Source organism: Bidens hawaiensis, unplaced genomic scaffold (assembly GCF_021521415.1).
Source record: "Bidens hawaiensis isolate Kalapana, Puna unplaced genomic scaffold, B.hawaiensis_p1.1 tig00004478_1, whole genome shotgun sequence".
In the NCBI taxonomy this organism is placed as follows: Eukaryota; Viridiplantae; Streptophyta; class Magnoliopsida; order Asterales; family Asteraceae; genus Bidens; species Bidens hawaiensis.
The window spans coordinates 49,830-64,982 of record NW_027491271.1 but is presented as its reverse complement, the minus strand read 5'-3'; the positions used below and the strand labels follow the sequence as shown (position 1 = coordinate 64,982).

The 15,153-nt window shown below is 34.6% G+C and overlaps 2 protein-coding genes across 4 annotated transcripts; one reads left to right on the top strand and one right to left on the bottom strand.

Moving 5' to 3' along the window:
• The first annotated feature begins 176 nt into the window (after positions 1 to 176).
• On the top strand, positions 177 to 6,223 carry LOC143626710 (putative protein phosphatase 2C 33). 3 transcript variants are annotated; one of them, XM_077096701.1, is made up of 6 exons: positions 177 to 249; positions 1,043 to 1,406; positions 2,560 to 2,931; positions 3,020 to 3,137; positions 4,477 to 4,700; positions 5,747 to 6,223. In XM_077096701.1, exons 2-6 carry the CDS (start codon positions 1,167 to 1,169, stop codon positions 6,134 to 6,136), a joined length of 1,344 nt encoding a protein of 447 aa, XP_076952816.1. In that variant the 5' UTR covers positions 177 to 249; positions 1,043 to 1,166; the 3' UTR covers positions 6,137 to 6,223. The 3 variants fall into 3 exon arrangements, with proteins under 3 accessions (XP_076952816.1, XP_076952817.1, XP_076952818.1); XM_077096702.1 differs by having other exon boundaries at positions 190 to 249; positions 1,058 to 1,406; XM_077096703.1 differs by lacking the exon at positions 177 to 249 and adding an exon at positions 271 to 390 and having other exon boundaries at positions 1,058 to 1,406.
• Positions 6,224 to 6,554: 331 nt separating this feature from the next.
• On the bottom strand, positions 6,555 to 14,202 carry LOC143626709 (auxin efflux carrier component 1-like). Its single transcript, XM_077096700.1, has 6 exons — positions 12,971 to 14,202; positions 12,675 to 12,879; positions 12,496 to 12,581; positions 8,297 to 8,454; positions 7,265 to 7,341; positions 6,555 to 6,865 (listed from the first exon to the last, which is right to left on the bottom strand). The coding sequence occupies exons 1-6, from the start codon at positions 14,139 to 14,141 to the stop codon at positions 6,793 to 6,795; spliced, it is 1,770 nt and encodes a 589-aa protein (XP_076952815.1). The 5' UTR covers positions 14,142 to 14,202; the 3' UTR covers positions 6,555 to 6,792.
• Positions 14,203 to 15,153: the final 951 nt, after the last annotated feature.

Sequence of the window (15,153 nt, the reverse complement as noted above, 5' to 3'; positions counted from 1 at the left end):
TTAATAATACGTTGTTTGAATATATTTATAAAAAAATAAAAAAAAATTCGCTGGAGCCCCTCCACACCAGGGCTCTAACGGGGGCTCCAACACCCCCCTTATCCAGTTTCTCTCTCTGTCACACGTTATAATATTATTGGTTGGAGCCCCCATTAAAGGCCCCCCACCCCTCAGCCTAATATTTGAATAATTTGGAATCTTTTAAAGGTTGTTGGATATTTTTTGCAACTTGGGATCTGCTTCATTCAGGTACATACATACATTTATTTATTTATTTCTGCTATATATCTATATCTATCTGTATTATTATTATTATTATTCCATTAATTGCAATTGGGTTTGTAACAATTATTGGTTTCAAGCAATCTGAGGCTTAGTTGCTGCATCTGGGTATGTTCAGAACTGATATCTAATTTTAGTTTGAAGTTTTTAATTTGTTGATTTCTAAGATTTATAGCTTAATTGCATTTGGGTATGTTCAGAATTGAAGTGATATTCTTGATTTAGTTCATGAGAATTGTGTTTTAAGGGTTTTGAGTTCTTGATTCCAATTTTTTTACAGAGGTGCAAACGAGTCGATCCGTGCCCGAGCTCAGCTGGTTTAGCTTACAAGAGCTTGAGCTGGGCTCGTTTACTATTTTTTATTAATCTATATATATTTACGCATATTAATAGTTGTAATTTTATACATAACATAGTATATATTATGTGAAGAGTTCTGCTAAAAAGTATACAAAATATAATTATAACATTGCATTTAGAAAATTATAACTGCGCGTTAGCGGCTTTTTTTTAACGGTGTGCTAGCGCGTTTTTTTTTCAACTCTATATCATTTTGTTATTTTTATCATAATAATATATAATAAAAGTTACATAAAGTCATAAACTTGGCTCATTTACACCCCTACTTTTCAAGAACTATCTTTGTGGATTAATTCCAATTGGTTATGTTCAAAACTTGAAGAAACATGTTTTAAAATCATAAACTGCACTAAAGTTAGTAACTTACATATTTCTCAGATTGCTGCTTGTTCATTTCTAGAAGTAAGAAATCAAGAATTTGGTGTTTGCATACGGAATCTACAACGGATCCATCAGTTGAGAACCGAGTGTTGGTTTCGGTTGGTGGTCTGGAGTGCATATTAAGCATTGTCCAGGCCCTGAGGATGGGGTCCTGCTTCTCTACAGAAAGCAGGAACCCTGTCCCGACATCTCCAATACCGACTCCCAGGGGTAAAAATGGAAAAAAATCAAGAAAAAGGCCACCTTGGCTTGATAGGCGCAAGGAAGAACAACTTCATAGAATTGCAAGCCGGATGTTCTTGAACGGGTCTAGTGAGGTTGCTTCACTTTTTACTCAACAAGGCAAGAAAGGAACCAATCAAGATGCCATGATCGTTTGGGAGGTTTGTTCTTCTGATCTTGGATTGATTAGTTTTCGAATTGATTGATTTAGAGTGGTGTGCATGGGACGGTTTTGGCTCAAACCGAACGAAACCGAATTTTAAGACAACTCTGTTTCGGTTTTTTTGTTGTTCACAATGGGTTTGGTTTGGTTTGGTTTTTTTGTTTTTGCCATTTTGGCTTGAAATTTTTGAGCCACAAAAAATGGCTCAAAATAATGAATTTGGGCCTGATGTTTTCAGTTAATGATAATTGCTTGTTACACACTTGGGCTACAAATCTTTGGGCTACACCATTTGTTATTTTTTTATCGTTACTTAACATTCAGAAATAAATCAATCAATCAATCATACCAAGTGGAGTCCCACCAACAGCAAAGCTATAAGTAGGGTCTGGGGAGGGTGGGATATAGGCACACCGTACCTCTATCCAAAGGGATAAAGAGGTGGCTTTCGGAGAGGCCCTCAGCTCTAGGATACATATGTATGGGGCAATATAAGGAAATCAAAGTTCAACAGTAAAAAAAAAATAAAATAATAATAATAATAGTAGTAGTACAAATAATAATAATACTATAAGTATGGAAAGAAAGTACCATTATTGTTTATAATAATAATACTTAACATTCAGAAATAAAGTTTATAATTCATGAATTCAATAAAAAAAACCGATTCGGTTTTTGGAAAACCATAAGACAAACCATCAGTTTTGGGCTGGCTCGGTTATGCCAGTTATTTCAGTTTAGTGCACACCCCTAAGAGATAGTGTTTGACAAATTTATTGGGCCTAAAGGATTATTAAAACTAGACTGGGTTGTAATGGGCCCAAAAATTTTAAATGAATATATTAACGAACTGAAACTAACTGAATAAATAGACGAATTCAAATGGACAAATATAATTACTAACATAAATGAACGAATGAGACATGTGTTCGTGTACGTTCGTTTAACTTAATGAGCAATTTGTTTTTGTTCAATTTCGTTTGTTTATTATATAAACGAACTTCTCACCACACTGTTCACTGAAAGTTCTCAGTTTGTTTACAGGCCTAAGTACACTCACATTGGGGGTGGGGGGGGGGGGGTTAATGTATGTTTTGAAAGTGATTTTCAACCATGTAATTCATATTTATTCTAACACTGCAACTTTTCAGAATTTCGGGTCAAGAACCGACACAGTGTTCTGTGGTGTGTTTGACGGTCACGGTCCATTCGGTCACATGGTTGCTAAAAGGGTGCGAGATTCGCTACCATTAAAGCTAAGTGAACACTGGGAAGTTAATCTTAAAAACGCCAATGATGTGCTTCGTGAAATTGTTGGAACCTTAAACTCTGAAGAAACATCCTTTAATTCACCTGTTGAGACCTCAATGACTTTTGAAGAAGCCGATAAGAATCCGGAAATCTTTCAAACATTGAAGGAATCGTTTTTGAAGGCGTGTAAGGTGATGGATAGAGAGTTAAGTATGTACGAAAATCTTGATTGTTTTTGTAGCGGGACGACTGCTGTAACGTTGATTAAACAGGTCAGATGGTTAATTTTGAAAAAAGTTAATTCGGTTTTTTGGGTTTTTTAATGTAATTAAGCAAGTGTTTTTTTTTTTTTGACTTTAGGGTCAACATCTTATAATTGGAAACATTGGGGACTCAAGGGCTGTGTTGTGTACACGAGGTAAAGATGACTCGCGTGTACCTGTTCAGTTGACAGTGGATCTTAAACCAAGCCTTCCAGGTTCTTTATTCGTTTGTATTTATTTTATTTTTTGATGGAGTTTTGAGCAGTATGGAATATGGATATTATAGGTGGTGTTGTGGTAAAATAGGTAAGGGTGTGAATTTATGACATGACATGAACCTAGCACGGATTTTGTGAGTTTGGATTTAGGCTAAACGGGTTCGTCTCATTTTTGGGTCGAGCGCACACAAACATTTAGCTAAACGGGTTGTGTTAATGCCAACCTGGCCTGTTTGTAGATTGACATGTAAACCCAGTTAGCTGTATACTTATTTTTTTTTAAAGTGGTTTATGTCATAAGTCAAACTGATTTGAGTATTTTATGACAAACTTTAAAAGTTAAAAGGAGAAATGTGCATCAAGTTTGCTAGTTCAAACGCAATTATTTTTTTATATATCTGTATTTTTATCGTAAACTTGTAATTTCAGCGTACTAAAAGGCAAAAGGTATAAAACAATATTTCAAGTTAAACAAGTCGTGTTCGTGTCATCGGGTTCATGTGTCTAACATGATTTTCGAGGTCCATCTCTTGTTTGGATTTGTGTCGAGGGGGTTCGACCAGTTTAACCCGATTAATTTGATAGTTATATTTTGGGGGTGTAATATGTTGTAAATTATATTAAGTATTTTATGAAATATTAAAATTAAAGGAGAAACGAGAATCAAGTTTTGTAGTGTAAATGTAATTATATTATATACATTTGCATATTTTGTTGTAAACCAGTATTTTAGAGTATTTTGTAAGATGGTAAAATATTGGTTGATCATTATTGAAGGATTAAGATACAATATATGGACATCATAACAAAACCCTGACTAACATAATGGGCACGTGGGCTCTTACTAATAAACCCTAATCTAGTAATACAATTTAATATATTTAAATGCAACAAAAAAATAATAAAAAAAATTTGGGTTGAATCTCATGTCATGTTTTGGTACATGCGTGTGGTACGATTTTCAAGTTCATGTTGGGTTCAACCTGCCGAACATGACCCATTTAACACCCGTAAAGTGAGGCTGGCCTCTTAAAGGGTGATAATGTGTAAAATCTTTTAGCGTGGGTTGAAAAAGGTTGCGATCATGAAACGTGTTCATCTTTTTTCTTCTAATTATTAATAAGTAATGTAATTCTCTTAAACAAAATGATATAGGAGGTACTAGGTAGACATAGAAACATACTTTCATCTTTTGACCCGTTTGATATGTTTTCTATTTAGCTAATTACACTTTTTACCTGTTTGACATAAAAACCTAATAAATATATAGAACCCGGTTCCTTAAAAGTATAAGTTGGTTTGTTATTTTTACTGATTTATTGTTTTACATGTGCAGAGGAAGCTGAGCGGATCCGTAAATGTAAAGGGCGCGTGTTTGCATTACGGGATGAGCCGGAAGTGGCTAGAGTTTGGCTACCGAACCATGACTCTCCTGGGCTGGCCATGGCTCGCGCTTTTGGGGATTTTTGTCTCAAGGATTTTGGTCTCATTTCTGTCCCTCAAGTTTCATATCGATGCCTTACGGAACAAGACGAGTTTGTTGTCCTTGCAACCGATGGGGTATGAAAATTTTAATCTTGTTGCAACCGTTATGATTATAGGTGGCAAAATGTCTTTTTCTCCAAATATTAAACTTTTTTATAAATGATTGATAGTTGATATGATTACAAGATTTTTATAGTTTTAAAAATATGTAGTTTAAGGTAATAGTTATCATTTTACATGTTTGACCGGTAGGGAACAAGCATGATTCTAATCAACCTATGGGTGTAAACGAGCTGAGCTGAGTCTCAGCTCGTTTAGGTTAACAAAGCTTGTGCTCATTTCAAGCTCTGTATTCAAAGATTTAGCATGGCTTGTGAGAGATATTTCAATCCCAGGATCGGCTTGAGCTCAAGCCAGGCTCGTTTCAAGCTCTATATCCAAAGCTCATTTATTAATGACTTCATATGTGTACATAAATATTTATTATATATATTTATAATAATGAATGTAACATAATATCCATTATTAGTTATATCTATTCTAATTATGTAATTATATAAGATATATTTATATAATGAGCTTGGTTAATAAACATCCCGATCCAAACTTCACTTATCGAGCTCGCGCCAGCTTACAAGCCAAAATTATATAATTATATTTAATATATATAGTATATTTATTATTATTTATACTTATCTATAAAATTAAGATAAAATTAACTAAATATACATATATTATTTATATATAGATTTTCAATTATAAATATATATATATATATAAACTATTAAAAATACATATATAAATTAATCAGTAAATAAGCTTGTAAAGGAAACTCATGGGCCGAGCATGAGCTTTAGAAGTAAAACTCGAAAGGAGTCGAGCTCTAGTTCTCGTCTGTTAAACGATCCGAGCTAAAACTTAGGCAAGCCCAGGCTCAGCTCGACTCATTTACCCCCTTAGCTCAAGCTTGGGCTTGTCTTGTTTAAACTCGACTCAGTTCAAGCTTTTAACGAGCCAATCTCGAGCAGCTCACAAGCGATTTAGCTTGTCCGCACCCTTAAATCATCCCATTCATAAATCATAAGAACGAATTTATATTTATTCTTTTAATACATTGACAGGTTTGGGACGTGCTTTCAAACGAAGAAGTGATTGAAATTGTAGCTTCCACCGAACCACATTCTCGTGCAGCTCAAGCAGCAGTGGAATCAGCCGTTCATTCCTGTATGCACAAATTCCCAACTTCTAAAGTTGATGATTGTGCTGTTGTGTGCCTGTTTCTTGGCTTAGATTCATCACCAACCGCCAAACCGAACCAAGGAACAAACATGCATGAAGATGAGTCATCATCCACCATGAATACAGAAACAGGAAAAGACTGGTCTGCCCTTGAAGGCGTTTCGCGGTTGAACACATTATTAACGCTCCCGAGTTTTGTTCCCGGTGAAGACGACGACGACGATGATGATGATGACGACAACGGCGAACCAGGAGGGAAAATAAAGGTTTGAAGTTTTAATGATGATTGAAAATGTTGTATTATTGTTGTCAATTGTCATTCTGTTTTTGTTTTCTTATATGTTATTATTTTTTTGTTTTATGTTTTTCGGTTTCTTCAAGCATGAAGAACCCGAACCCGGCTGTTTTAGAGGGTCGGGTATATCGTCTTTCTTTATTTTTCGATTAAATTTATACAATGATTTTATAAAGGTTTATTGGATTTTAATAATCCCAACTAAAGGCTATTGGCCAACAATAATCAAATTTATTGTTTCACTAAGAGAGTTTTGACTCGTTTATAATATTTTTTATACATTTAAAAGTTCAAACTTGTAAACTTGTTTGACTCAGTTGACTCGCTTTTTAAAGTTGTTGCAACTTATGAACCCTTTTTGATGGTGCTAATTAGCCACCTTTTGAATAGGGTCACAATTGATATGAAAATAATGTAAATCAACATAAATACATAAACTAATTAACGAAAGCGAGTTTAACATTTTGTCGTGTGACATTAACTCGACAAAACAATGTGGAACGAATTTCATTTAAGCAACCACCATCTTTTTTCTATTTCTAGCAACTAAGAACCTTACGACTACATAACCAACTTCTTTCGAGCATGCGCGTGTTGTATTTTTCCACCATATTATGATAACGACATCCTTGTCTAATATTTCAATCCCAACAAAACGTAGTACAAAAGCGTGATGGGTAAAGCGATCAGCATTCCAAATATAACCCTACAACAATCATATGAAAATAATTAGGCTTGATACGGCTCATTTGTGATAACATTTATATCAAAATGCAGATAAAAACAAACGCATCTTAACCATGTATTTAAATATTTAAAAAATATCCTAACTTTAATATATTCAGATACTTTATTTTGTAAAGTTTGGGGACATTAAGAAAACCATTTTTGTAAAGCTCCAAATTATTAAAATGTTTAATTTTTTTTCATTTAGCTAAAAATCAACTTTAATATTTAATAAGGTATAAAAGCTAAATAAAGAATAAATGAAAAAAAAATCCAGATATTGATGTAAAAAGTGAGAAAAGGAATATATTTTGGGGCAAAAAGGAAAAAGTAAAGTGAAAGTAAAAGAAAAGAAAAGAAAAGCAAAGCAGAAGGTTACCCAGTGCTGAGGATATCAGGGTGGACATTGTACTCCTTAGCAAAGACAAAGGGGACAATACCCTGTGGCAAAGCAGCCTGCATGTTTGTTTTTATTTTACAACTTTATCACAATACAACAAACTTAAGGGACTATATTTGCACAAGAATCAAACTTATTAATACAAGAAACCATTGTAAATGGTAATTACATCCACTATAATTGAGTACCGCTAAAACACTGCTCTTTTGGTAACCTTTAAACACGTCATACTTTGATAAAGTAATATTTCATGTGTAAACATATGTTAAAATGAACTAATGTTTTAAAAATTGAAATCGTTCAGTAATTGACGAGATAGTGTTTTACGTCATCAAAAGAGCATACGTGAATCATGTTAACTAATGTTAATCGTTGGTTTCGCTTAGACATGTATTGTAAAGAGGTTCAAAGACTTCAATATATTAAAACAACCTTAATAAACTTTTTTTTAATTGAGAAGTTATATTGATTATTTATCATATCAATCAATCTTTTAATAAAGTTAAAAAATCATCATATCATCCGACTTTACTTTTACATTAACACGTGGTTTTGGAGTTTAAAGTGTCCTTCCTCTTTTAAATATTGCATTTAGATAAATATTAGTTCATTTTATATAATTTAAGTTATAGTTTATTGTTTAGAATTCTTTTAAGATATTAAAAAGATAACATATATGAAATTCATGATTTGATCTTATACATAGATTTGGATAACAAAAACAAAATATTATTTGAGAATAATTATTTATTTAAGTAGACATGTATGCTTTTAATGTTAGATTAAAAAAACAATAAAAAGGAGAAAGAGTGGCAGACAAAATGGTAGTGTCGGATTAATGTGTAATTAAATAAAATGATGCACGCTTTGTTTTGCTTTGATCAAGGCATGGATATGCCTCCACGTGACTTTCACATGACCCTCAATATCATTCATCTTTTTTATAAAATAAAATGGTATAAAAGTATAATATTTTTATTATTATTTAAAGAAGGGAGAAGAAAAGATGACCTGGACAATGGCAATGCGTAAGAGGACGCCACGTAAGCCAACAGGGTAAGAGACGATTGCCATGACAATGGGACCCACAAGGAATCTTACACCCATCGCCAAACTTGCCCTTCTATTTCCACATGCTATGATCTTTGGTTGTAATGCCATAAACAAACCTGTTTACAAAAAAAAATTATATTTTTATAAATTAATAATAACAAATTAAAAGATTCCCTTATTGAAAATTGAAATAACAAAATAAGTTTTAAACTTAAATAATTAAAGGGGTGACGCAAGGAAGACACTAAATCCTTCTAGTAGAGGTTTTGGATTTGAGACGAAAGCGACACATTTAACACAACTAGTGAACTTGAGGTTCTAAATGTGTCGTTTTCTTAAAGACTACAATGAACAAGATGAAACATTTAGGTCCGTTAGTTATTCGAATCCGTTTAGCCTAAGCACTAAAATAAAGAACGAAAAATGCTAAAGGTGTAACTTTTCTAAATCAAAAAGTTACTCATGTTAAAAGACATTTACATAATAAAACAGACAGGAATAAATCTTTATAAAAATAAAGGTATAATGTAGCAGTCTTAAATTGAAAAAAAGGAAACAAAAGTAGAAGAAAAAGAATATGAAATAATTATAAAGAAAATGTGTTGATGTGATATTACGAAAATAGCCTTAGGGGTCAGAAAATGTAGATTCCCATTGACGGCCATGATCAGTCAAGTTAAGTCTTTTACTTTTGATTTGGCCCCGACAGTCTAAAACAACTTTACATCATCATCCCCACCACACCACTACCCTTTTCTTTCTTTGCAATGTAATCATACTCATAATCGTACTCGTACTCGTACTCGTACTCGTACTCGTACTCATACTCATCATCACCGCCGTGCCTAACTAATTCCAATATCTCTCTTTCTCTCTCTCTCTCTTTCTTTTATTATATATATATATATTTTTTTTAAATAATAATAGTTTCAAAAATATTAGAATAGTTTTCAACACTTAATAATAATATTCAACCATCTTCTATTTACTTAAGTTTTTCTATATAAGTTTATTCTTAACAGCTTAAGTATAAGTTTGAGCTTGGCTTGTAAAAAAACAACCAGTTGTCACTAGATGAACTAACTTGTTTTAACTGAAACTAACATTTATTGATACAAATTTATATTTAGGTGGCTTTTAGTGACCTCATGAGCCATATTATATAGACTATTTTAAATAGAATCTGGTCATAACTAATATACTTTATTAGCTTAACGTAGCGAACTTCCACTTGATCAATCTCAACTTGTTTATAAACTGAACTAGCTTGACTCGAATTGTTTTTAAGCGAGCTATAAATCACGAACTGCTTAAATATAAAAATAAAAACCCCTGGTATTCACATAATAATATGATAGTCTAAAATAAATATGTAATAAATTGTTTTATTTAATTTGTTTTTTTAAAGCAGAGGGAAGGTACAAAAATTCAAAAGGAATCAGACAACATAAGACTCCCATGTCGTTTTCCTTCTTAATTCAAATGGGCATGCATCACCAACTTGAATACATTTTTCAAAATCATTCACGCGTGAGGAGAATAAAAGAGACCAAATTATGACCAAACTATTAAAGTGTGTGTCACATTAAAAAATACCTTTTGTAACTAATAAATTAATTATATCTATTTATATTTATATATTACTAAACAAACATTGATTATACATTTATACGTAAAACTGCTTATTAAAACATAAACCTGTTTGAACAAATAAATTACTTAAATATCCAAGAAATATACTATTTTTTAATTTTAATTTAAACAGTCCAAGAAATACAAAGGTTCTCTTTTTAGAAAGATTCTTTTTCAAAATCACACACCTTTATTATTATTATTATTCTTAACAGCTTTTATAAAATATATATTATTAAAAAAACTACATAAGTTTATACATAATAAATTAATTATATGTCACATCAAAATAAAGATAAAATAAGGAGATATAATCATAGGTTTATAAGGTGTTGCATGTAAGGCTGAGGGGTGTGGGGCGCTAACCTGGGCGCGAGAGCCCCTCCGCTCGCGCCCCCAGGCGCTAACCCCACACCACCGGGGCGCGAACGGGGCGCGAGCGCGAGCCCCCAGGCAGGCGTGAGTGTGGTCGCGGGAGAAGAGAGAGAAAGAGTCGTTGAGCTCGAGAGAAATAGCCGTTGGAGCTCATTATTTTTAAAAGAAAAAACCTTAAAATCCTTATATAATATCCCAAACTCCTGTATAATACCCCATTTCATCTATAAAATACCTCATTTCACCCATATCAATCACCACAACTTCAAAATAAAACCCAAAATCAACCCATCTTCCCAATTTTTTTTTTTAAAATAATGTCGTCGTACTCGTCTGATTCCGACTCCTCCGAAGAGGATGATTTGCTTCTTCATGTAAGGGGAGTTTTGACCGCAACCGTGGTCGATCTCTTGCAAAATCAAGCCCTACACATGTAGGGGGAGTTTTGACCGCAACCGTCGTCTACACGTGTCTGATCCTACACAACATGACGTTAGAAGACGAGGGCAAAGCTATCTGCCAAAACTACCAAGGTGACATTCCGCCACAACCGTCCACAATCAGTGATCAAAAAAGACTTCATAACATAGCAAATATCAAGAGCCGTGAGATACACGGGGATCTTCGACATGAGTTGGTTGAACATTTGTGGGCGAGGCGACCCGATGATCTTGTATTAGATTAGTGTTATTATTAAGTATTATTGTTTGTTTAATTTTTAGTATGTTTTTTTTTGTAATTTGAATTTTAAAAAAAATGTGTGTTTTTTTAATAATTTATGAGTTTTTTTAATAATACGTTTTTTGAATATATTTATAAAAAAATAAAAAAAAATCCGCTGGAGCCCCTCCACACCAGGGCCAGGGGCTCCAGCACCCCCATTATCCAGTTTCTCTCTCTGCCACACGTCACAATATTATTGGCTGGAGCCCCCACTCGCGCCCCCGTTAGAGCCCCCACACCCCTCAGCCTAAGTGGAACAAGACATGATATAGAGTTAAGTGTTATTTTAGTACATGTGGTTTGACCAACGACACAACTTTAATACCTATTTTTTATTTTGTGTAAATGGCTACCTCAGTTTTAAAAAACTTGCATTTTTAGTATCTTTTTTAACCCCGTCAATTTTCATCCGTTAAGCCCAGGGTATTTACGTAATTTCATTATTATTTGTCCTTTTCTTTTATTTTTTCTCTCCTCTTTTTATATTGAAAATATTATGATAATAATAAGAATATTTATCATCCACTCATCCATCATCCAAATTCATCCTCAATATCCATATTCAAACACTCATCTCCATCTACAAATCTAAGTGTTCTAAAACGCTTTCCCTCATCATCTTCTTCATTCCTCAGTAATAAGCAACACCCACTACAACCTCATCTCACCTAAGAAGACAAATATCCATGACCAAAATACCATTTCCCTCATCATCATCTTCAACAGCCCAGAAGCAATCAACCCCCACAACGTCCGGTTGAACGGGATGTCGTGAGGATGGCTTGTAGGTATCCGGTGGCGGCGGAGATGGGTCTGCCGGAGAAAGAGGTCAAGATGGGTCTGCCGGAGAAATTGACGCTGGGCCCGTTGGGGATTCCGACCACCATTGGTACAGTGGGATGCCGAGGCTGGGTGTGTCGGTGTCGTTGTTGGAGAGGCGGGATTATATGATGCCTAGGCTGGGTGTGTCGATGCCGACCACCATTGTGTTTTGTGAAGAAGAAGAAGAAGGGGATTATATGATGTATAGGATATTCAAATGATGGTTGGCGAACCTGCACATAATTATGATCGATTTTGAGGAATTAATGTTTATTGGAAGTTTAAGGAATTAGGGTTTATAAGATGATGAATTGGGGGAAAGAGTTTTAAAGACGAGGAGAGAGAAAAGGAGAAAAAATGGAAAACAAAAATATAGTAGCGAAATTACCAAAATATCCCTCATTTAACTTATGAAATTACGTAAATACCCTGGACTTAACGGATGAAAATTGACGGGGTTAAAAAAGGTACTAAAATGCAAGTTTTTTAAAACTGAGGTAACCATTTGCACAAAACAAAGAATAAGTACTAAAGTTACGTCGTTGGTCAAACCACATGTACTAAAATGGCACTTAACTCGAAGAGAATGTTAGTTTAGTACTAACCAAGACTGAACATAGCCATGCCAAGCCCTGCATCAGACAATATTGAAATGGACTTTGATATGATTGCAGGCATTTCTACATTCCATCTGTCCAAATTTATTAAACAAACATATATTTACATTAATACATAAGATTAAAAAACATATGCTACATGTATTTAGTAGCTAGCTAGCTTGTACCTGAAACATACTAGAGACCATATGATACCAATCAAGCTCGAATAAGTATTCGGGTTTCGAATCAGTTTCCTCCACACCATGATCAATATTAGCCTAGTCATCACGCTCGTTGGCGGCATTGCCTTGCTCACAACGAGCCCTTCACCCGTCCCTTCCATGTTTATGTTGTTATTTCCGTAACTCTCCAAGTACTCTTCTCCGTTACCTAAGATAAAAAAAAGTAACACGTTATTAACTTAGGAAAAAGCGAATATTGTGTCAAATATCTTAATAGAATAAAAAGGAGAAAAAAGAACCCTTTACGGGTGATATGGGAACTTTTATATCTTTTGTATTTTGATGGTCAAGTGCTCCGTATTCGGGGGCCGCAAATACGTCAGAAACCGGGGAAGCACTCGAGCTCCAAACAAACATGTGTAGATCATTCGAACCCTCGTCAGGTTTATGACCGTTGACTTTTTTGGTCAACGGGTCATTTGGTTTCCCCGTTGACGGAGAAAACATACCAGGGTTGGGTGCTGGGTAATTCCCACCCAGCACCCCGTGATGAAAGCGGGACTTATTAGCCCCACTCCCTCCTCCGCCTTCCCCTTCATAGTTGGAAGACCGAGGAGTTGGGCCTCTGGACACCGGAGGCCCATACACGTCAGCGGCCCCAAAATTTGAGTTCCTCCCACACGCCGCCATAGAATAAAAATCAGTATGATTAAAACTCGACCCTCTGGGGGTCGGGTTCCTAGACGACTGCAGAGAGTAAATCTCTGCATTTGTCAAATTAGACGGGCGAGGCGTTATCCCCTGCGAGCGCCTCGAGAACACGTCGGATCTCGAGGCGTTGGATTTCCGGACCGTGACATGTAACTTCCCATCCTCTTTAATCTCTGTTTCAGTTTCCAACACTTGTCGTCCATCCAACGACATAATATCCGAATCGACATGGATCGAGGCGATCGCCCCAGCCGTCCCACCCGGGAACTGCTCTGAAATGAGCAACCGGGCCCCACGAAACTCGAACAAGAACAACATCAATGTATACCAAATGATACATTGCAAGACCACAATTTGCACCATCAAACTACCCGACTCGCCACCATACATGCCTTTAAGTAAAGGAATGCCCATCACAAGGGTGTTCGGTAAGGCCGATAACGAAAAGAACGTTATCGACCATTCCAAACTAACCAAGTTGGTTAGATTACTCACCGCGGCCAGTACTCCCAGAACGACAAGTTTCTGGAGGGTATCGGCCGCGATGAACCTCAGGTTCATCTTATAAGGGTTATTAGTGGAAATGAAGTGGAACGAAAGCAGCGGCACCGCAAACAACGCCACAAAGCGGTTAATGCCGGAGCATTGGTCGGGTGTAAAGATTTTCCACCATTTTACGGAGCCATAGGCTAAGATCATGGCTACGTAAAGTGGGACAACTGCGGTCATGACATGGTAGAAGTCTGAGAGAGTGATCATACTGATGGTAAATGTTTGAAGGTTTGGAGAGGTTAAGATGATGTTGAAGAATGAATATTTGTAGGATGAGAAACAAAGTGTCAAGTGTTTGTAGTAATATTATTATTATTATTATTATTATTATTATTATTATTATTCAAGTGTGTACTGAAAAGGGGTGGGTGGGGTAGTTTAGTAATATCTTTTACTTTGTTTTTTTTCATGTTTTGTGTTTTTATATGTTTTGTTAACTTGGTGGGTGCTTTGGAAGTATAAAAAAGTGTAGACGGAAGTATTCCTGTTTTAATTATTTGATTGGTTAAATTCAAAAGAGTATTTAGATGTATTTTACTTGTTAAGTATACCGGACGATAGCTTAAGGGTAATATGTTATTTAAGATTCTTGAAAGTATTTGTATGTTATTTTATTTAGAGTTAAGGTTTAGTTAGTCATATCGTTCACCAATACTTGCCCAAGTATTTAAGCGAGTTTTTGATTTTCCAACAATAGAGGGTTCTGGTAATAAGATCTTACTTGGTATTTACATATAAATATTTAAAATGTTGTTTTTTTTAAAGCAATTACTTGGTATTTACATATAGATATTTAATAGTATTAGTTATCGGTTTAGTAAGTATAGATTTGATAATGATTTAAATCCAAATACTCAGAATACAGGTAATAAAAATAAAAAGTGTTTGTATATAGAAGTTGAGTTAACCTATCAATTTAAAGGATACGACGTATAAATACTAACATAATTATCCAAATTTAGGCCCAACTTCCGTATGTATGTATAGTCTCAAATGCTATGAATCCCTGATTTTTTTATCATACATGCATTTGATAAGAAACTTGTTTGATGTAGATTTGAAATGTTTTGTCATTGATTTAGATTTTAGAGAGTAGGATTTGAAAGATTGCCTAATCTTCATTATCTTATCAAAATATCAAATCCTTCTCCATAATAATTTTAGTTAATACATATTATTAAGTCCATTTAGCATCATCTCATACAGAGAGGTGTAAAAA